At 30.9% G+C, this 25,149-nt stretch overlaps 1 protein-coding gene across 5 annotated transcripts in view; it reads right to left on the minus strand.

Moving 5' to 3' along the window:
• The window catches only part of enok (histone acetyltransferase enoki mushroom), a 150,828-nt gene that overhangs the window by 119,583 nt on the left and 6,096 nt on the right, over positions 1-25,149 (minus strand). For all 5 annotated transcript variants that reach the window (XM_075382531.1, XM_075382530.1, XM_075382527.1 and 2 more), the window contains exons 2-4: positions 22,263-23,162; positions 7,572-7,793; positions 3,805-4,124 (exon numbers count right to left, since the gene is read on the minus strand). In XM_075382531.1, coding sequence (XP_075238646.1) covers positions 3,805-4,124; positions 7,572-7,793; positions 22,263-22,985 — 1,265 coding nt within the window. In that variant the 5' untranslated portion in view covers positions 22,986-23,162. The remainder of the gene's footprint in view (positions 1-3,804; positions 4,125-7,571; positions 7,794-22,262; positions 23,163-25,149) is intronic.

The raw sequence follows: 25,149 nt of genomic DNA on the forward strand, positions 1-25,149 counted from the left end.
ATCATTTGTCTGAAAAGATATTTATAGACATCAAGTAAAAAGGATGTATTTATGACTACAAATTCCTCTTTTTTTTTGTGTGCCGTATATCATAATTTATTATGCGTTTCAATATATCGATATGTTGCTAGTAAGAAAAGCTATTTTGTAAATAATAAATAAATCCGTAATCCTCATAGCAATTATAATATGCATGCACGCACTCACGCACGCGCGCACACACACACACACACGCACACACACACACACACACACACACACACACACACACACACACACACACACACACACACACACACACACACTTCTGAGAAAAATGGTCATATTCTTTCTAGTCAAAATAAAACATTTAACATTGTATAAACGTCGTTCAAATTTTGTAATAAAACTGATTCCTTTGTGAATATAAAAAAATAACCGACTTAGATGCCATATAAAATGATTTTGTAACAGCGTTTTAAAAATGACGCCGTACATAACCAGTTCCAAGGCTACATGATCTGAAAAGGTTAAAGTAGATTCTCGATAAAATGAAAAGCTATGAGAGCAGAAAAAAATTCTCTGTTACTTCACTATGTATTAAAATGACTATGTACTTCACTATGTATCTTAATAAAATTGAAAACTATAAAACAGAATGCCTTTCGGAACATTTCCCTGTTTTATGTAAAAATAAAAAATATTTTGTCACAGAATTGAGGGGAGTTTAAACACATAAAACTTCAGTCATGTTAGTGGGGATTCAAATTTTTTCTAGTAATAATATGTTACTAAAACATGAGTCTGCTCAATTCAACATAAAATAAATTCTTTTTATCCTTTAATCTGATACTGAAATGTTGTCTTGAAAGGAAATAATGTGGTAGGTGGTAGAATTCTTTGATGCAGATAACTCTTAATAAATTATAGTGAAACTGATTGTAATGTTGCTGTTCATCTTTTGTCCAGTTGTTCCTGTACTATAGTTTTGTGTTAATAAGTTCTACTATTACGAGCTTATTGATATAATGAGAAATGTTGTGACAATATTTTACTATACTCTGTATTTTCTACTTAAACATTTCATTGCTTGTGATTAATGAAACAAATTTTAAGCAATTTACCAAATACAGGAGTTTAAATTGTTATTTTTAAGTTTTAAATAATATTTATTAATATTTGGTTTATCATATTTGATAAAATCCCTGGAGTTAAATATAAAACATAAACTTCATATTAAAATACTGAATAACTAATAGAGAGGATTATAATATATACTCAATCTTATTCAGCTTTAAGATAGCATTTGAATAAACAGAGCGTAAGAAATAAAACTGCAATAAATTAATAACTAAATGGAAAAATAGTAAAAATTAGCGAGTAATAATAATAATAAAATTCAATACGGTTCATAAGTAAACAGATGAAAGGAATTATTATTTCAAGACCAATAATTGAAGCTCAAGCTTTTCAAGACAACTGTAAAAATATTAATTGTTGAAGAAAAAATTAATTTAAAGAATCAAATAAAATTATTTGAACAGCTTTGCTTTCACATTTATTAACTGCATTCTCTACACTTTAATAACAAAAATGGATGAATCAGCACTTGGATGTTAATTTCTATGAAAAAGGATAGTGTACTGTATTTAACATATATTTAATTTTTTGAATTTATTTAAAAGTTTCCACAAACAATTTTAATCCCTTCAGAGTAAACAACATACCCTTAAAAGAAAATATACGACCATAAAAACTTGTAAAATAGAAAAAAACTTATAAAATATAGTGATTTCATATAACTTACAATTTTTTTTTATTTGGTACTAAACCTTCAGAGTAGATTCATTTACTTGAAATCACTAAAATAACACATTCTTTTAAACTGCCTAAATACAGGCTGTAAGAGCAAAAGAGAACACTAGTAATGGTGATAAAGTTTTGACCTAAGTAATCAAGAGATACATACGAGGTCTGTAAATAAAGTAATGAGACTAGTTTTTTTTTTTTGGCAGCCAAAGTGACAACACTGTAAAGTTACTATCAAACATATAGTTATATAAATAACTGATTTATATTAGGTATTAATATTTTTAATCCATTGTTGCCAGGTGAGAAGTATACAAACTTTTCATGAAACGAGTTTTTGTTGTGCATTACAAAAATGAGCGACGCTAATTATGAGCAACGTTGTGCAGTTAAGTTTTATGTTAAACTCGGTGAGAATGCTACTGAAACTTTTCCAAAATTGAAAAGGGCATATGGAGATGACGCTCTCACGAGCTCTTTCAGGTGGTTTAAAGCATTTTCAGATGGCCAGGAATCCAACAGGAGGTACTGGGTTTAAATCCCAGTCAGGCATGGCATTTTCACACGTGACATTTGTCATTCATCTCATCTTCTAAAGCAATACATAACGGTGGTAAAAAAAAAGAAGATGGCCAGGTATCAGTTGCGGAGAATCTACGCTCTGGAAGACCGTTAACATCAAAAAGTGATGACAATGTTGAACAAATCTAGGGCTTGATACGGTATGACCGGTCATTAGCTGTCAGAATGTTTGCAGAACAATTGAATTTGAACCATACCACAGTACATCAAATTTTGACAAACAAACTGGAAATGAAAAAAGATTGTATAAAATAGGTCCCAAAAAAACCTCACTGTTGAAGAGAAAAACAACAGGATGGAAGTGTGCTACAATCTTCTAGGATGAATTGAAACTGATCCTGATTTTCTAAAAAATGTTATTACTGCTGATGAATCTTGGATATTTGAGAGTATGAACCAGAAACAAAATGCCAGAACAAGGAGTACTATACTTCAAACTCATCGTGTCCCAAAAAAGCGAAAATGAGCAAAATAAAACCATGCTAATTTGTTTCTTCAATAGTAATGGCATTTTCCATAAGGAGTTTTTGCTTACAATGTTTACCGAGAAATTCTTGAAAGACTGTGGAAACAAGTTGCCCACATGAGACCAGCCATCAAAGACAACTGGATGCTGACTCATAACAATGCACCACCTTGTTACAGTGCAATCTCAATTAATGAGTTTTTGGCAAAGAAAAACATTCCTGTAGTTCCTCAACCACCTTACTCACCTGACTTGAGTCCCTGCAACTTTTTCCTGTTCCCAACTTTAAAAACACCTCAAAGGATACCATTTTGGAACAATAGAAAACATAAAAAAATGCAATCGACCATCTGAAGGATATTCCAGTTTCTGAGTTCCAACATTGCTATGAGGAGTGGGAAAATCGTTTAAGCGCTGCGTGGCTTCCCAATGGAACTATTTCAAAGGTGATAAAAAGTTTTTCTGAACCAGTCTCATTACTTTATTTACAGACCTCGTATAAACCAAACATGTTATGAAAATAAAAACTAAAAATAAAGCACAATAAAATTCATTCATATAGTAACATAAAGCTCATCATATATTAATCTACTACCTTGTAGCAAAAATAAATAAATAACACTGCACTAGAAAGTTATATTTCAAGAATAGATAATTTAGGCAGTAGAAATGTTATTATGCAATAAAGCTTACTCTGAGTATCATTAAAAATACACAATGAAAAGGAATATATATATATTTTTTTAAAGGCACAGCAGTATAGCTAATGAAAACATTTAATTTACAAGAATATTTACAACTTTTTACCATTACTGAGTAGTAATAATCATATTCTTTAACTAATGAGCAAGAGCCAATATTTAAAAATGTAATTCATACACTTCAAAAACAAAAACTGCACAACTATTCAACAAACAATTCGTTATCATGAATAATATTAAAGTAATGATGTAAAATAATACCTTTACCTTTGCTTTTTGAGCTCCTTACTGTTGGATGTCCGCAGGCTAACAGGTTTCAGGGTAGCAGGAGTAGTGATAGTAGTTGTAGTAGTAGTTGTTGTAGTAGTAGTAACAGGAGTAGCAACTGTTGTAGTAGCAGTCATCGTCGTTATTGTTGTTGTTGCTGTACATATAGCTCCTGGTGTCTGAGGCACTGTTGCGGTTGTAACATGATGTTCCAAACAGTGTGAGCAACGCCAAGGAGCCTTAGGACGCCTGTCTGCAGGAGGCTCCAAGCATCCGATATGATAACCCCTATCACATGTATGACAGTTCAAAAGACATGTCTGGAAAAACATAAAACCCCACACGATTAAAAGATTTAAGGCCCAAAGGTTTATAATACCATACCAGACTTTTGAGAAAATTAATTTTTCATGTATTTTAGAATCCAAGAGACAAGTTCAACTTATCTTAACATATTACAAGCCGTGATTCAAAAGTATGGATGATTGATAACAAAACAAGAACAGTTGAAAAAATGAAAAATTAATTAATGGTTTCAAATATTTCCTTTATTTTTCATATAATCACCATTTCATTGCAAACACTTTTTATATTGTGAAACAAACTTCTTCAAACCCACTACATAAAATTCTTTATGGGATTTTAGCCACTTTTATACTGAGGTATTCAGCTCTACACTTTCCTCAAATCATTGAGAAGTAATCCAGTTTTTGAGGTATGGGAAGAGATTGTAATTACTGGACGTGAGATCAAGATTGTAAAGGGATGATAAAAAATTTCCCATCCAAACTTTTAATTGTTTCTGTTGTGCATGCAACCCTGTGTGTGGAAGTTTATTGTTGTAAAAATGAGCAATTCCTCAGCATTTCCTGTCTGTTTTCAATGGCACAATGCAGTTTAGAATGTGTTTTACCACAGACTTGTGATGTGATGGATGTTCCAGATTCCATGAAATCAAACAAAAGCACACCCTTTTGGTCCCAGAATACAACTGCTTTGATTTTCCTTTCAGACTGAGCTTGTTTGAATTTTTTCGGTGTATGTGAGCCGGAATGATGCCACTGCATACATTGTTGTTTCATCATTCAGCATTAACATATGAAATCCAAATTTCATCATCACTCACAATATGGGGAAAAATTTGTCTTCCTTGTGGTTAAAGCAGTCGAGAAAACCACATGCACATGTCATTTTGTGATCTTTGTGAATATTTGTAAAATTTTTGGCACTTATCATGCACACAATTTATACGAAAGCCTAATGTCAAGTCACGATTCTCAACAATGTTGTATTTGAAACTACTGGAAATCCTACAGTAAGGTAGCAATAGTAAAGCAATCTATTCTTTTACTTTTGCTCGAGACTGTCAGTCTGGACACCAGGCCTGCCACTTCTCTGTTCATCACTCACAACACTTGCCTCACTTTTCTTTCACTCACTGCAGTAAGCCCATATGTTTCACAAAATTGAATGTGAATGAATTTCAGCAGCATTATGTCCTCTTATCTTTCAAAATCTAATCACTGATAGAATTTCACAACTGGTGGGATTTGTTATTACTTTACGCAATTTAACAAACTGTCTTGCAAAAGCAAACAACACTGAACTGATAGCAATGTGGCAGTTACATGCCCAACAGAGCACTTAAATTTATTGCACGTGCGTGAACCAATCAGTGTTGACAATCACTATTTGTAACTAATCAGCTCTTACTTTTGAAAAGCACTCATTTTAACTGAAAGGACAATCACATTGGTAAAAGTCAGTAAACATAATTTTCTGGTAACCACCACAAGTAAAATGCAGATTTAAAATTAGGAATTTTTTTATTTCAGTCAACAAAAAAAAGAAGAAAATCAGAAACTACACCTAAAAGTAAATACGTACTATAATTTACAATAAATAGTCCTAAATTGTTTTAACTGGCACTGAGGTACTGACTGCTATAGCTACTATGGTTGCTAACCATGACTATATAGCAACAGAATAAATGAAAACTACAACCAGCAAACTTACATGATACATAGAATTCAGTAGTATTTATCTAAACTTCATACCTTTCATCAATATTTCACAAAGTTACTATTTCAGGTCTTCCAACTGTTGTGGGACAATCACCTTATAAAAGGATGCTGTTTATAATCTTACCCAAGATTCCCCACACAATTAACAAACCAAAACATGGCTTGTCATTTGATTCTGAAAATTTATTCATTGCTAAATGTTTTTATTTAACATATGAAAATCACTACGTACAGTACTACAAATCTTTCTTTTCTTTCTTTTCCTGTTTAGCCTCCGGTAACTACCATTTTAGATAATACTTCAGAGGATGAATGAGGATGATATGTATGAGTGTGAATGAAGTGTAGTCTTGTACATTCTCAGTTCGACCATACCTGAGATGTGTGGTTAATTGAAACCCAACCACCAAAGAACACCGGTATCCACAATCTAGTATTAAAGTCCGTGTAAAAATAGCTGGCTTTACTAGGACTTGAACGCTGGAACTCTCGACTTCCAAATCAGCTGATTTGGGAAGACGCGTTCACCACTAGACCAACCCGGTGGGTCAGTACTACAAATCTGAATTTATTTAACTTTACTTTCTTCAGTACATAAGTATAATGCAATAGACATAGTAAAATTAATTATTTATTCACAGTGATGGTTCTCCTGTTATAATTAATCAATTACAATTTTTTACAATACCTTTTAACCCCTTGAATTTCAAGTTAACAATAAATTGTTACTCTCATGTTTTCACAGATTGTCATGATAACAAAATACGGTCCCCATTTAGTGACCCAATTTGCTGCTGTTAAACTACAAAATCAACTTATGTACACTTCTTGTTGACAATAAAACAATAAAGATCACAGTAACACCGCAATCATCGATATGTTAATATCTATTCTAATAAGTAATGAACACAGTATTTAAAACTGCATCATGTAAGGTAAGGTTATAAATTTGCTATGTTGAACACCTTTTATGTATTGTTTTGTATGTATTTATTATTGGGTTCATCCGATTTCAATGAAGATATTTTATTTAATTATTTTAAAATAATAATACACATTTGTATATTTATCTAATAAGACAGATACACTTTAGTACTGCGCAGCCTAACCTATACGCTATTGTGTTTAGTTGTAAACTGTAGATATGTTTTAATTTTTTTTATTAGCTCATAAAAAAAAAATGATTTCATAGCGTTCAGCTTTTTTGTTTAAAAAATTCTCAAATCATGTGAAAATTAACCTTTATTATTTTAAAAATAAAGTTTGAATCTTTTAAAATAAATTTTCCTTAATTTAATTTAAAAACTGTATGCAACAATTTTAATGTGTTCCTAAGACTCTTCAGGCTTTACTTGGTACTCTGCTTTTTTGTATTTTTAACTTAGGAAATGTAACAGGAAAATTTAGTTTTAAACTATTATTTATTTAACACTGTAAGATTATTTTAATTTACTTAACAAAAATAACTGATATACTGATGTGTTTGCTTTTCTGAATTAGAGTAGCAAACATACGAGTTGAGAGCAATAAGTCTATCTTAAGTTTACAACAAAATCTCCAAGAATATTAAAATAGCTGTTTATGCTAATGCACCGTAAGTAAAAAAAAAAAAAAAAAACACAAACACACACACACCATTAACACAATTGTAACAAAACAATAAATGAAATTACAGACACAAAAACTATACAATATACATTCAAACATGCCCAACTGGCCTATACTGACTGATGCATCATTTACCTGGTCTTTAGCAGTATTGCAACCAGCACAAGTGCGACACTCCTCACAAAACCAGCGCCCACCTTTACCTAATCTAAGAAGTGTCACTAACTCTGCATTGGTGACACACGATAGGTGAACAGAGGTACCACAACCAACACATGCACTAAGCTCTTCTGCTTCCCCATGCTGGTTTTTCTCAGCTGTACCCAAGCATTCGATGCAGATTGGTAGAACAGATTTCTGTTAAAAACAAAAAAGCGCTGAATTGCTGATAATCTCTTAAAGGATGAAGCTAACAAAAGAGATCATCATTTAAACAAATTAATGAAAAAACAGTTCATGACAGCAAGGTAAGTCAAAGCCTTGAATCAAACTTAAAAATCTTAATTATGTCAATGTGATTATTCTATCCACAAAGTTACAAAATTAACTAATAATTTAAATCAACTTCAATTTAAAAAAGAAGAAATAAAACAAGGATATTTTCTTTGTAGTAAGTGTTTGATCATTGAACTTAACTAGTGTAAACAAAAATATGTTTCTGTAACCATTACAAAGTAGTTTTGAAAAAATTAACGTTTCAAAAGCTTCTGGGAAATTTTCAAAGATTCTCTTTATGGATGCTGGTCAACTGACATGGAACCCAACAAGCACAGATTTTTCGAAAGTTTAAAGACTAATGGATGATTAAGGATGCTGAGCCATGGCTTATATTCAACTCACTTGCAACATCATCAACTATAATTCATAGATTACAGAGAATCATTTGTTTAACCACTTCAATATTGCCATTAGTGTTTAAAGTGGAAGGCCTAACTTGCCGCTGTTCACAGAAAGAAATCCTACCATTTTTAAAGCGATCAATCCATTCATAAATCTTGCTTCCACTAAAACAACTCTCTCCATATTGCTGCTGCATTTGATAAATAATCTCTGCTGGTTTCACTCCTTCTGAACTGAGGAAACATATCACTGCTCGCATTTCTTCCTTGGTGCAATCAGACAAAGGAGCACTCATTTTAAACAGACTTTTAAACACAATCATAAATAGCTAACAATGAAACAACACTTTCAATGAACAGCTGATAGAGGTTATGAGATATAGCAAACAATCATTGCTGCCATACATGATTGGGAAGGAAATCAAAATTTCCCTTTACTTTTTGACTTGCCCTCATGTATAAATAGTAAACAAAAAATATCAATAAAAGTAAATTCAGAACAAATCTTAATTTTCTTATGAACATTTTATCAAGATTATCAGTTTTAATATTCCTTTTAATGTTTATACACAGCTAGGCCTATTTTTATGGCAAAATTTAAAAAACCATAGACATGAGTGAACTAACTGTTATTATATCTTGTCTCACGAAACCGTGCAGCAGATATAAATATGAATTCAGCATATACAAGTAACATCTCAGTAGTATAAGCTGAGTTATCCAATTATTCCTTTATGTATACAATAATGTACTTAAGCTATCACATGTCTATCGCTGTGCCATGCCAATGATAAGCTAATAAAAATTTTGCTGAATCTGTTTTTTATATTTAATAATGATAATAGCATTTGTAATGCTTAGCACCATTATTCAGTTCAGTGAAAGAAAGTATAACAGTCTATGTTATCGTGTTACTCTGTACAGTGCAATACAGTTTTATAGTTCATTTTTATACGTTTTTTCTGTGTTATTTACATTCAATACAATTTATCCTGTATTTTTGTGCCAATCAGGTTTTAACAATGAGTGATTCTGTCATGAAACATAAACTAATTACGTTTATGTGAAAAATAAACATAAAAATAAATCAGCAACCTGTATATAACCTTAAAGTATGATAATCCTGAAACTTAAGTCAGAGACATTGCTCGGAAGCAAGTGGTGTAACAGGCGTTAGTAAAAGAGCAATTTTTAATACAGTAAAGAAACATAAAATTGATGGTAAACAAGTTGGCCTAAAAACGACTCAAAAGTGCATGAAACTACAGAAAAGTTGGATGATTTTAATAAAACCACTATCAGAAAAAAGTTCATTTTATTTCAATAATGAGGTTTCTTACTTGAAGAAAATATTAAATGCCAAGAATATAGACAAGACATGTGCAGGAAAAGGTATGGGTTGTTAAAGAATTAAAGGGAGCAAAAGATGCTTTTATGAAAGATTTGTCAACTGGGGTAAAAAGGAAAGGTAAACATAAATAGTAACATATATATAGAAAGTGAAAATTGATTTTTGAACAATGGTCTATTAGTATTTGAACCCTGATCTTCCCGAACGGTATCATGATGAAATGAATGATGACAATTTTATGCAATTGTTTAAAAAAATTGTCAAAAATTTTGTTGAAGGATCTGTCATAGTATTGAATAATACACCGTACCATTGCCTGAAAACTGAAGTTTATAAATGCTTTGACCCGAGTTGGAAATTGCCAAATGGTTAAAATCGAAGAAAATCACGTACACTGGACATGTTAAAAATATTACCTATAAAAATAATAAAATCAGTTTCACAAAAATATATTCATTATGAAATAGATGAAATCACAAATCAAATAACTGTGTTGTATTGTGTCTTTCTCCATACTATTGCTATTTTAACCAGATAGAATTGATATGGGTGCAAATTAAAGGCTACATTAGACATAATAAACACAACATTAGGAAACATGTAATTAAGAAAAAAAGCAGACTGTTTGTAGGAAAATATTACTGAAGATATTGTGATCAATTTGGGAAACGATGATAAAATTTCAATACAGCAGCTTATCGGGAACTAAAGAACTGAGGTAACAAATATTTTTTTCTGTTTTAGTTATGAATTTTTAAAATAGCGGTAATATACTTTCCTAAAATTTTTATTTTTAAGGTAAATATATCATCATTTCATCACAATTTTCTAATTCTTTATATTACTAATTATTTTTACTTCATTTTATGTTACAAGTAAAGAGAAGTGTTTTCATGGGATGGATTGTGCTAAATTAAATTATTAGAATCATCACACTATTTGTTTGGTATGCTGCACTGTTTGGTAAAACAACATATAGTTGAACACTTAAACGTCTCTAGCGAAATACCAACCTGCAAATAGTACAAAGACTGTAAAGAAGAAAAATTAATTATGTTTAAAATCTAACAGTTTTAAAAATATTTATCATTAAAAAAACTTAGTGTGGATACATCTCCCATTACAATTTAGTTAATTTTTCCAGATCATTTAGCTATATAAATTATTTTGAACTTCAAAACTCCTCCACTCAAATAAAATATATTTATTTACAGTATTTTTCCTTTATATAGATACCACCCGATGTCATTTTTATATTTTATTTTTTATTACCAATAAATTTAATCAATAAAAACATAACTCGGCCTACTTCGATTATGTTTATTTAATTATATTTATTTTTTTATATTTCATCGGTATGCAATGATCGTTGTAATTTGTTTGTTTGTATTGGTTCGATTTTTAAACGCATTTATTGTTTGTCTGTTGGTTTGCTAAGTTCATGTACCCTGTATTTTTAATATTATTTTTCGAAATGAGAATCTGGATCCAATCGGCAACTGAAAGCAGTAATTATTAATTCTTCCAGACGCGATTTCATCCCAACGTGTGTATGATGCGCAAACGGCTATGAAATGACGCTTCACATGTCATATATTTTTCGAAATGCAACGTGTGAAATGAACGTGTTGCAGTAATGAAGGAATACGGACTGGCAAACGGTTTTGCGACGAGAATTCTATTTGTAAACGCCGTCTGATTTCCGTACTTGTAACATGGTACAATCGGGAACTGAACTAGAAAAAACCGACCGACTTGTACAACTACATACGCGAAATGTGCGCGGATGTAATAGAATTAAAATGAGAAAAGAAAATCGGTAACCCGGGCAAAATAGAGACAGCCTTTTCTTTAACCGAAGTGGAAAAACTCAATGTCTAGACATCTTCTTAGCCTAGTTAACTTACGGAAAATAAACCTAGCCACCCGCTAAGTTTACCATTAACTAAGTTTACGGTGACGGTAAATACAACTGTGATGTCTATTGTTTGCAACAACTTTACTGAATTTATAATCTTAAATTAGGTTAACGTTAACCTGTTAGGTTGACCCCTTGCTTAAATCATAATACTTGACCGTCATTATTAACTAGAGGAAATAAACTCAACAAGATTAAACTACAACGGAATTTACTGCACATATGCAAAAACTGGAAAAATACAAATACTAAGTACCTATTTCTATATAAAAAAAAATTGGATAATAGGATTCCTAGTTATAAAACTGCAAATGAATAGAAGCCAAAAACGAATATAAGAAGCCCAAACGAAAACATCACTGCAGAAAAGAAAATGGAAGACAAATGAAATGAGAAAAAAGAATGATCGAAAAGGTATAGAGGAAAATATAAGGAATGGGTTAAATAAGTTCATCATCGGATTGCCCTCGTGACCGCTTTCCAACAAAAGCGGGAAAGTTCCAATGCGACAATCCAATCGCGCTAGGCAGACAAGTGACGCGCTTGCGTGATACGTCTCTATCAAAGCACGAGTTCTTTATTATTTACAACTTTTCATGATTTAGGTCAACTAATAGAAATTTATATTATCTTCAAAAAATAAATAAACAAAAAGATCACAATAACAGTAACAAAGCATCTTTAAAAAGAGTACTGCCTGTTACTCCGTTCACAGAATAACAAGCTTCCTGTACAAAGACAGGGCAATAAAATTAACAGATTTCTTCGTTCATCTAAGAGAACAACGGCCAGTAAAGAGCGGACAGTCAAGAATCAATAACACTCCCACCAAGCCAAACCGACACCATTCCCCTAACTAGCTACAGTAATCGATCTATCTGCGCGTGTAGCACACCGACAACAGGTGCAACTTACTTGTCTGACTGAGCCGTACAACCGTCCGGTTTATATACCTGGGCAAATGACAACCTTGTTTTGTTAAGCATTTAATAATTAACCATCCATTCATCTAACCTAAACAATTTTATTATAAACTTCAATCTATCAACAAAAAATTATTTTTAAAAAACAATACAGAAATGTAAAACCCCTTAAAATATAAATCCCGAGTAAATAAAATTCCACCTGTTGCAACACAACGAACTACCAACAAGCGTTTCCTATGTAAAACTTAACCAGCAATTTATGTACAGTTTATATAACAGATATAAAATGCTTTTACTGTCGCTGATAAGTTAGTTCAAACTAGTGAAAAGGTAAAATGGGCAAGTCAAGAAGTAAAGAAATTAAATAATAAACTTTACAATAAAATATAAAAATGCCTCGTCAAAAGTAATGTTAGCTCAAAAACTGTTTTAAATATGCTCTTAAACAATGATTCTCTGGAAATCATATTTATAAATCATTAAATGGAGAAAGGTTCTAAACTTATGATACTCTAAAAAAAAAAAAAACCAATAAAAAAATTTCCAATTCTAAATACACACAAAAATACTTCTAAAAAATCTTTCCAAACAGACAACCTGTTCCTTCCCTTGCAAAAGTAGAATAAAGTACAAAATGAACTGCATTAAGTAAAGGTTTTTCTCAAACCACAAATCCACATATTTAGTTTAAGGTTAAACAACATTGCTGATCAATAATAACTAAATATTATTGTACGTACAATATTTCAAAAGTCAATTTATTTCCTATTTTTATAAAAAAAAAAAAAAAAAATACATGTAGTTAAAAGTTAAAAGAAGAGACAGGTAGATGGGAAAAACTGTGCAGGCAGACAACATTTGGAATAGATAAAACAATTGTTAGGGTTGTAGGGAGTATACCAAAATGAAATGACTGGCACTAGATGGGGAATCTTGGAGAGCTGCATCAAACCAGTCAAATGACTGAAAACAAAAAAAAATTTTTATAAAACTACAAAAAAATTATAAGAAAAAAAGTGCTTTTTCATTCCTGAAAAAAAGGTTCTTGTAACAGGTGAAGCAATACAACACCCTCGGCACACAACAAGATTAATAAAATTTATTCGTTTCATATGATTTAGACTTTTGAATTAGACTTTAGACACTTTTGCACAATGTGGAAGAGGTTATGTGATATTGTTTTTTAACACTAAATGTAAAATTTAGTGTTGTAGAATGTAACATTTTATGAAATTAAAATGATGAAATCAAATTCTGAAGAAATCTGAGAAATTTAAAAATTCATTTTTGTAACAAATCTAAACGGTTTCATCAAAAGATATCTTCATCATAAAATAACTAATGCAATATTTAACTCATAATTTGTAAATTGTTAAAAGACAATATTACAGCTACATCGCAACAGCAAAACATTTCACTCTTCATTCCTTTTCAGAAACGATCTATTGAAATCGTATATCAATCTTAAAATCATATTGATAGCTGCATAAAGCCTACTGTATTAAAAGTATCAATAAATGTTGCAAGTTTGTATCTAATTTTCACATAATTAATAACTCATATTAATATATTTAATAACTAATAATTCTGATATAAATAATAATCATTCATTTCATCTGGTTTACCTATTAATTCGTGTTAAGTATAGTAAATAAATTATTAATTTTAGTGTTATACAACATTAACACACACTACCTATTTAATGCATTAGATGCTAACATGTTAATAAGTAAGTGCTGATCCAATGGCTAATGATTCAATCAAAATCTTACTTATTAAAAAAAAAAAAAAATTATTTAAGGGGGTTCTTATACGAACTTTAGAAGTCAATGAATCAACACAAATTCATTACTCTTGAAAGCATTGGAACAAATGCTTCCAGAATTAAAAAATGCATGCATCTTAGACTTGGGATGTCTGAGTTTTTGATGAAGAAACACAAATCCAGTATATGTCCCCTTAGTATTAGCATTGTCTTTAAACAGAAATTAAAATAAAGATGCAAATAATTCTTTTGCCCTATAAATAATTGGTCATGAATGTAGTTGTACACCACTTGGCTTTACAGATTTCCCAATTAGTAAGTTATAAATTGCCTAAAACACAAGTCTGAGATAATTTATTAGACAAGTTCTCAATGTAAAGTTTAAATAGATTTTCTACTAGTATACAAGTGTATAACTATGCGTGTATAACAATTCATAGATCTGAAATTATTATTACTAATACATACTCATAATACACTACTCTGTGAAAAAATGATTTTTTTTTTTAATTGTGATGATAAATGACAACCTTCAGTTGTTTTGGAGGTTGGAAGATTATCACTCCCAACTTTCAAGAGTACTTTTCTGGAGGTCATATTCTCGCTCAAAAAAAAAAGAAGTATTTGGTTTTACCACTGAAGTAGCCATTCAATTTCAAATTTTTGAAGCATGGAGGTTGATGAGAGAGTATGTTAAGTCGTAATGATAGCTGTGGATCCTTGCATAGTTATATATTTTACCATTTACAATCATACATGATAAACAATGTTGTTCTAAAATTTTTTACATGTTTGTTACTTTTGGCATAATCTGATTAAGTTTTGTTTCTTCAACAGTGTTGTCTTTTGGGCCCTTTAAAGAAACTTTTTGTTATCCACAAACACATTGTTTTTTTTTTACACACAGTTTTTTTATAGCTACTTTTAAATAAACTTTTTGTCATAGTACAATAACCACTAAGTTTAGTGTCAAATGATTAGCAAATACTATAAAAGTCGACATTAATGACAAATAAAATAAATTTAGAAAGATTTGTCTAGTTTTGTAAAAAAAAAAAAAAAAGTCTAGAATGTCAATATACAATATACAATCAAAAATCAGGGAAACAGGCACAGGAAAATAATTGAAAAAAGAACGTGATTTAATATTAAGTGGTCTCATAGTAATGAACACTTCAAAATGTGTTCTTAAAAAGTTAACTCTGTCAGGCATGCAATATTTGAGATGGTTTGCCACGTAAAGATGTAAAACCAATAACAAATTCATCTTCACTGGTTTTAGCAAAAGTATTTTAAAATCAAGATGTAACCTATTTTAAAGTATAATCAACTTGCAGGCATAGATTTATAAGAAAATCCCACAATGGTCAAAACAAATGATTTGAATATTCACCATAACCACAGGATTGCCAATCATAGAAATAAGATGACTAAATCATAGGAGTATGATATAGTTAGTCAAGTTATTAATAACCCAATAGATATGCACATTGTAAATAAATTGCAGAGACAATGGAATGATGATATTAGTTTCAGCGTAATGAACAAGAATTTGAATCACAAGTCAGTTTACTTGCATGGTTTTGTGAGAAAATCAGTAATAAAGGCATGGTTAAACTACTTAGACAACATGCCGCTGTGAAAATACGACAATATACAAGTTAACATGAATGTTTTACAGCAAAATGTGATTGAGAATCAAAATCAAGAACAAATTTTGAGTATGTCTACTGCTGTTGCTGCTGATCACACTAATGAAATAGATACAGATGGAGTTGTCACGTAAAGTATCTATTAAAATCCATCAACATCCTTGCATCCAAATATCGGTCAAATAAAAAGTATTTGCATAAAGACTTGAGAACATACCAATTTCAAAATTGGTACCCCAGTTGTGAAAAATTATCTTAGCAGTTTTGGGACTAATGCTGAACATTTTGTTTAAGTAATCTTATATATATAAATGAATGTTTTGTCTGTCTGTTTATCCCTTATGCGTTCCTATACCATTCACCCAACTGCGATGAAACTTTGGTGAGTAGTGTGAGCACGCCTGCAAAGGTTTCTGAATTAGTTTGGACCCACTAGGTAGTGCTGGGGTGAAGATATTTTGAGAAACTGTATTTATGGTCCGACTTGGCTCATATTCAGAAAATATATTAAGTACGTGAAGAGAAATATTTTTGGGTCAATCCATTTTAAGTGACCCACAGGTGATTGCTTGACCAATTCAAAAAAAACAGAAACTTACCCACGTGTTTTGTGCATGTCTCAGGACCTTAAAACTATTTTTTTGTTTTAATTTTCTATTAAATGAGTTTACCTGTGGCGGCCATTTTTGTTACGGTGAATAAACCTATTTTTATGATGGTAAGTTTTATGGAAAAAATCATAAATAAAAAACTATTGGTTCTGGAAGAATGAAAGAAAAAGAAATTTATTCTCTTATTTATATTCTCTGAAGGTAAAAAATTGGTCCAGTGGTTATTTGCCTCCCTCTTCTTTCTATGAAAAAATACCAGTAAAGTTGAATATGAAAAACTGTGAAATTTCACTTTTGGTAATTTTTTTCAAGAGGCAGGAATGGCATACACAGGAGTTTGTGGAGCCCTTCTTCATAAAAGGTTCAAAGACATGTCACAAGCCAATTGTGCATAGACTCCTCTACTTCTTTGTCGATTTAGGATTAATGTACTCCCAGTGTCATGTTCAAACAAAAAGAAATAGCAGAAGGATAAATCTAGAAACTATATGCGAGATGTTCTAAGGTTTCCAGTAAATTTCATCCAGTTTATCCCAAGTGCTAACAGCTGTGTGAGATGGATTGTTGTGATGGAGAATCACATGTCAGATTGGTTGATGGCACCTTTTCTTTCAGTAGGCGGCTTTCAGTTTGCCCAAAAGCTGGTAGTAGTATGTAATATTCACAATACAATGTTCATGGAGAAAACAAGCAATACACTTTTCCAGTCCCAAAAGGCACTTGTGAGAACTTTTCCAGCTGTTGGACATGTTTTCACATTTACAGGGCAAGGCTCTCATTCCTACACCCCTCCTTACTCACAGATTTTAACTCGTGAGTGTAGTGATAGTCCATGTTTCATCACATGTGACTATTCGATACAAAACATAATTTCCCTTGTCAAAATTGATTCAGAAGCCTTTGACAAATTTTCTTTTGGACCTGTTTCTGATTTTGGAACAAAATTCTTGAAATTCACCTTGCGTAGGCTTTGTAGAATCTGAGATAATGGATCAATCACTTACATGACTGTTACCCACTTCCAAAGCAATTCATCAACCTTCAGGTACTGATCATTTTCAAGGTCACAAATTGATCAAATGTTGTCATCCATCACACTTGCCCTTGAAAGCCTAGTAAGACTCATTTTATACACTTTCATGCTCTCCTTTAAACTTGCTGGCCCAGTTGTAGACTTATCCCAAATGGCGCACACAGTCTAATCAAAATTTCTGAGGTTTTGATACTCTCATTCATGAGAAACTTCATAATAGTATGTTAACAAATGACAAAGGTACTCTTGCTGACATGATGATTCGTCTCAAGAGATGAGAATACTGAGGTGGCTGGATTGTCCATCCTCTCACCACATATCCCTTGTCAATATTTTTTTGTAACCTTTGGTGTGAGAACACGAATGTTCATATACTGGCCATGAAGACAAAAATATACTATATACTTCACATATGATTTTCATATCAGATAATGTAAAGAGAGATTTATAAGGATAAAAACATAGTAACAGAAATGAGTAATGTAAGGTGAAAAGATATAATTTTTAGTCGAGACAATAAATCACAATAGAAAGGTAAGAAATATTATATAGATAATAAACACTTATGCAATAGATCCTAATCATAAAACCTTGTTTACTCAGATTACGTAAGACTCGATTAAAATAAATCTGGATAATTTAAATGTATTAAATCAATCTAGAAATAATTTAAATATGCAAAATGTCAGATGTGCTGACATTTGAGTATCAAGCTATTCTGATTTATATAAAATACAAAAATTTACCAATCATAATGAAAAATGTTTATCACATACTTTTCTATTATATACTATAACACTACAAGCACTAATAATCAAAACTACTTTACCTTAAACAATAAAGGAATAGATTCTCTAATGAAAGATCACTTTGATCACAGGTTTAACACTTGTATTTTTGCACTGAATTGTGAGCCACTAAATTTGCCTTTACTAGCCTGTATTATTATTTTCATCTGACATCCCATTACAATTTCTGCAAGTTACATTTTCATGGTACAAATCAGTTTCATTTATTGAATTCCAAGGATTTACTTGAATTTTAGATATCAATTCCCTAATCATACAATCAAACAATTCATGATATTGGTACCTGTATAATATTTAGCATTTTTATCAGAGTTTATGTTCTTTATTGCTATTTGAACATCAATTGATGATGCATACACTACAAAATTATTTATTTTATGTCTTAAATAATATTGATCTATCAATTGTTCAAGGGCTGTCACATTAGGGAGTAGGAACAAACCAACTACCTTCATTTCTTAAACTTTAATCTGTAAATTACATGATCTTAATTGATAGTAAATTTAATGGTAAATTCTTCTTGAACCAATTAAAAACTTATCACAAGTAGAAAGAAATCCAGAATCAGGCCTTTCAAATAAATTCATTTCTCAGGATTTTTGTACCACATTACTTTTACAGTTTCAAAATATAACTTTCCCTATATTGTACATAGTTTTAGAAATCACTTCTTAACATTCACATATAAGGGCTATCCCAAAATAACCACAACTGTAAATATAGACTTCACTAAGCTTTACTAACTGAAACATTCAGCTACTTTAAAGTACTTTCCATATGACTGGATGCATTTGCCCCAACATGAATAAGGAGGATGGGGGCAATGATAGTTTTTCACAAACTACTGGTAATGAAAGGGGATTCGGCAAGGATGTAATAGTGTTATGATACAGAAACTGTTCTCAAATATTCTTGGCATTTTCATTTCAAACCGACATGCGCAATCTGTGTACATCCATGTTAGAAATGCTGATTTGCTGAAAATCCAGAAGGAAACGATTTTCTGACAACAATCCTTTCACAATAAAAGCAACATATAAAATCAATCAATCTTGCATGTTGCAATTTCCACTAGGTTAATTGTTGAGTAATAACTGTAATGTGTTATTCTCATTCCGTCACAACTTTTGCAAGAAACTGGGTAATTCACAGCCTAGACTAACAACATAATAATTAATCTTTATAACTTTAAATTTTATATATTAAAACTGATTTTTTTTTAACTGTTTGGCGCTGATTAATGTAAATTAGGCCTTTATAATGACAAAAAAAGATTGGTTTTTACTATTTTAATCAGTACCTATGATTTTTTTGGGGGAAAATTTTCACAAAGATCCAATTTTTATTAATTTGTTAAACCACTACCAACCAAAAAATGAAACTTAAAACACTAATAAAATAAAAATTTGCTGAAATTTATTTAAAAAATTGAAATTTTATCTTTGTTATTTGACCTTGAAGTCAACTGTTACTGAATACGTATCAACTTTATTGATAATAAATTGACAATAAATGGGAAGGAGTTGAAATGATTTTTTTCTTCTTGAAAGTTTCCTAACCAGTTTCTGGAAAAAAAATTGGCTTGTGCTTTTAAGCTCTTAAAGGTAATGCAATTTTTTTAATTAAAATAGCTAAATTCAAGCCTATTTTGCCTCTGTGTACTGTACTGTTCTAACTTTAAAATGTTTACTGAAAGCTTGAAATGTCTTCTTTTAATAAAAATAAACCTAATTTAAATATATTAAGCATTGTAGTAGAGCTGGTACATTTACCAAAAACCCTTGTAAACATTAACTTTCATCTGTTTCTGTATTTAAAAATACAACCTAGATCCAAAATAGTAACAGAGAGATCCTTTTCTTTATGGTTTCAGTCTCTGAAGGATGCTAAAAAGTTTGATAAAAATATACATATGGAATAGTCCAGCAACCCATGCAAGATGATTTGCCACAAAAAAAAAACCTAAATTACACAAAAATGAGCTGGACAATACAAAACGAAGGCGGAGTAAAAGGATCAGTAATCCTAATATGCAACATTTGTCTTTACAACCTTCTCTTCCAATACAAAAAACCTTTTAGCAAACAGCTCACTGATGCCATCACATAATATTTGAAATCACTATTTCAAAGAAAATGACAACAGGGCAATGACAATAAATATTGCAACAAAAGAGAAAAAATTGGCAAGAAGTAATGTTTTAACTTGTCATTGCAAAACCATTTTTTCACTTTTAAAATGAATGAAAGCTTCTCAATTACCACACCAACCAATTTATGTTAATAACAGAGATGCATACATTTGAGCTCACAATTACTATAACATTAATAATAATAACAATCAAAAGATTCTCCAATTGCAGGTGCTTCAGCTTTGATGTTCAGTAAAGCAATTCTGATCTACTACAAAAATGTTTTTTGTCAAACCCTAATTATACAAAATATATACAGGATGATTCAAAGAAACGGGAAATTTTGAAAGTTGTGTTTGTAGCCGTGGGCAATTAGTACCACATGGTAAGTGGCGCCAGCCTCTCTAACCTAACCTGCCATTTAGTTGTCATGGATCCTTGGAGTGGTGCACAATGTGCATTTGCTATCAAAGCGTTTTACAAAAACAATGACAGTGTGGAGGGAGCGCGTAGAGAATTTCGCCATCATTTTAATCTGGGACGGCACGACCGTGTTCCATCAGCACATGCAATTAAAACATGGATATCTAATTTTGAGGAAACTGGTTTGCCAATGAAAAAGAAACCTCCAGGTTTCTTTTTATGCTATTTTGATTAAAATAAGCATGATAACTTATAACATAAACAGACAGTATAAACATTAAAAGTAATAACATAAATTAATCAGTTTTAAAGCTCAATTAAAGTTTAAATTAAGTGTAAGTGTAAATTAGTGTAAGTTCAATTAAGATAAAACTGTTGCAACAATATTTTTTTGTATAATTAAACATTTTTTTTTTAAAAACAAAAGTTTTTCTTTATGTTTTGTTTTTTAATAAAATAACAAATAACAAACAATTATGCAAACATTTACATACTCATGAATAAACAGTACATATATATTATACTTGTAAAGTTAATGTGAAATTTTGTGGAGCAACATTTATTCACTCTTTTTCTGATATTTAGTTCCATAATTCAAATATACAATATTAATAAACAGTAAACAATCTTATCAAAAGAAGAAATAAGCAGAAGTAGTATAGATTTAGGTATAGTCGACTTCCATGGCAAAATTACAGTGTCTGCCTTCTTGCAGAAGGTTCTCAATTCAAATTCAGGTCAGGCTTGGCATTTTTCATACACTACAAAATTCATCATAATCTCATCTGGCAAATGTAAACTGTATTTTCATTAATAAATACAGCCAAGAAAAATATTTTGGTTTTAAAATGGTTGCTATGTTAGTTAATATTACCTTTAGGGCAAATTAAAGTTAACGTTTTTAAGACTTGACAAAACTACAAATGCTCACTGGTATTTCCAGTGAGAAGGTTACAGCTTAATGATTCTGGAAAGCAGATAAGAACAAATGATTCTCATTCTGAAATAACTGGAGTGACATGTATCTAGTGTCAAAGCAATTTTTGGTTGTAAAATTAACACATCCTAACATTAATTGAATACAATTTGCAATTAACATGATTCAATTTGTCTTAATAAGTAACAGTTTTCCAATAAATGTTAAACCATATACTATAGTTACAATAAATACTAAAGTATAATAACTTTTAATTTAAAATAATCTAAAAATTAAATAAGTAATCCCAAAAATTAAAAACTCAATAGTAAATGGCATAATTATGAAGCCCTACTGTCAACCATGATTCCTTTTAAGTAAAGATTTGTATAATTAGATTAGATAAACAGAAGAGCTACTTTTGACTAAAATAAAAATTAAAGGAAACTTACCTTCGGTGACTCATGTTTCTTTTCTTTTCTACTCAGACGAGATCTTTTCTTCTGTGTAGAGCCAGATTCACTGCTCACTTTAGGTGTTCTAGCTGATTTTTCTGCTTTTTCAACTGCAGTACCTTCAACACCAGCACTTACTGTAGCTGAAGTAATAATTGTTGAAGCAGTAGTAGTGGTAATAACCGAAGAAACAGCACCAGTCTTAACAGAACAATTTTTTTCTGATGAAGAAGAATTCGGAATGCGATACAACTTGCCTTCTTGTTTAACAAGTCCTTTTTCTACAACTCTTTTAACAGATAACCTTAACACAGTGCTCCAATCTGAAACATCAGATTCTATTTCTAATGTATGAGATTGTTGAATGTATTTTTCAATATTTTTAAAAGTTGAACCATCCTTTTCACCTAATTCTTTAATAGCTTTAATTACTACTTTTGAAAGATCACTTTTCTTGTTTATTAAAATCTGACGTCTTAAAAGACCACCAGGATCTTTATAAGTGCTTTGACCTTTGTTAAAAACTTTAAGAACACTACCTTCAGAGACAAGACGCTCTAAATGTTCTGTTATCACCTCATTAGAATAAGTATGATGCTGACGCACTGCATGGCAAATTCTATCTACAGATGGCCTCTGTTTCTGTGAACGAATTTTTCTAATAGCATCTAAAATCCATTTCTGCCACACAGATGAACTCACTGAATCTTGTTCTCTCATTTTGTATTTAATATTTGGGAAACTGTCTACGTAACAAAGAGAGAATAAAGGGATGGGAGTTGTAGTACATGTGTCCAAGGGGGCAGCATCGCTACCAACACCTGCTGTACCTTCTTTATTGTACTAATTACATTATGTATGCTTTAATAAACATCTGATGTTATTTCCACAAAATACCTAGAACAAAAAATAAAAACAATGTTATTTACAAAATCCTCCTTAAACTATTAAAACTGTAAGTTAATTCAATCCAGATTAGTATATTTTAAGTATTATACTGTAAAGAACATGAATTATAATATTTAAGGAAAATAAATTTTAAAATTAAAGATGTTTATCATCAAATTTTGAGGAATGATGTTTAAACCAAGAAAAAAAGGACGTTCAGTTAAGCAAATTTATGAAATGACCACTGAAAACATTTTATTAAAATAATAAATTAACTAGAGACACAGAATAGACATTGAACAATTGCAAGAAACCAAATGTCCAGATGACAGTTAACTAAACACAAAATATAATGGAAATAGCAGCAGAAGATTACAGAAAAGTTTACGCAGTAAACAATAATGTGAAATATACTGGGATAGTACATCCCAACAAGAATGTTTGAGACATCCTCGAAAGAATTTCAAGGCAGTAAATGCAAGAATGAACAATTTCAGATTGTGAGGTACTTTCAAGAACATCCTACGTTCCCAATGAAAAAGAGAATAATGAAATTGGCAACTTCATACTGTTGGAAGAAACACTAAATAAAATAAAAATAATGTTGTCACTACAGGATGTGATAATTGACAGAAAAATTATGGAAGAGAAAACTAAGTCTGTATGGAATACCAAAAATAATGGATTAAGATTGCTACGTAATGTGAACACAGAGAACTTTAAAATAATAGTAGTATTCCTCAGAAAAGATAAATGCACAAAAACACAGGAATACCAGATAACTTAAACCAAACTATGTTCTGACAAATAGGAAGCATGCTATCTGCCTGCCAATAGAAGTATAAACTGTGGAACACCACCAAGTGATAATGAAGTCAAGGCAGAAAAAACCCATTAAAAAGACCAGAATCAACAAATTTTAATGAGAGAAAATTGAAGATCCACTATAGTAACACCACTTCACCAACCTCTGTAGACAAGTAGATATATAATAGAATTACACATTGAAGCAATCACCAACAAAATCAATTCTAAGGAGTAGATTAAATGAGAAAAGCGTAAAACCAAATGGTAATTAACTCCACAGATTTATACAGAATGAGACTTTTCAGAACAGTATTTATAACCATAATATATAACGTACAATATGAATAGCAACATAATAACAAAAAAGGCATCACAAAGAGGTATGGAAAGGTTATTTTGGAAGAATCCTGAATAATTAGACACCAGAGAGATGCAAAGTGAATGAAATAAAAGAGAGTAACTGTTACAAAGTGCAACTGCTGATGCAAACCTGGGCACTGAAAATAATAATTTCAGCAATGAAAGACAAAATGTAACCCTGAAGGTCTTGATATCACAGTGGAAGTAATCTGAAGAGGAGAAAGTATCTACTTATGTTGACACTAGAAATTTGGGACAAAGAAAACATGTCAGAATTATAGAAGGAAGCATTATTGTCTCAAGGCACAAAAAAAAGCAGGAGGAAGAAAATTATTCTAGTTTTAGAAGCATATCCCCTCTTCAATAAAATAATATCAAAGATAACTGGACCATATTGATAATATAATGACTGGATTTTGATTCTACTGAATACCAAGCAGGTTTCATGAAGGAATGATCCACCAAACAGCTGATATGCATCCTGAAAGTATCAACTTCAAATTATTAAGAATATAATTAGTATGAGTTTAAAATAGAAAGAAATAATGAAAAATCACACAAAAACATGGCATTCCAGGAAAACTAATAAACTGGCAGCACTAAGCAAAAATGTCTTCAGCAAAATTTGCAAAATTTAGAATAGAGGGGAGAAATTGCAAATATTTTGACAAACAATTGGGTGTGACAGGAAGATGGTATCTTATCTTTGCTCCTTAATAGAGATTGCATTAGAAGAAGTGTTATGGAAAGCAAGGAGGTCAGAGAAAGTCAATGTAACAGTATTTTTAAATATTCTAGCACTTGCAAATGATATAGTATCTCATCAAGT

The sequence above is a fragment of the Lycorma delicatula genome, chromosome 1 (genome assembly GCF_047948215.1).
Source record: "Lycorma delicatula isolate Av1 chromosome 1, ASM4794821v1, whole genome shotgun sequence".
NCBI classification, from domain to species: domain Eukaryota; kingdom Metazoa; phylum Arthropoda; class Insecta; order Hemiptera; family Fulgoridae; genus Lycorma; species Lycorma delicatula.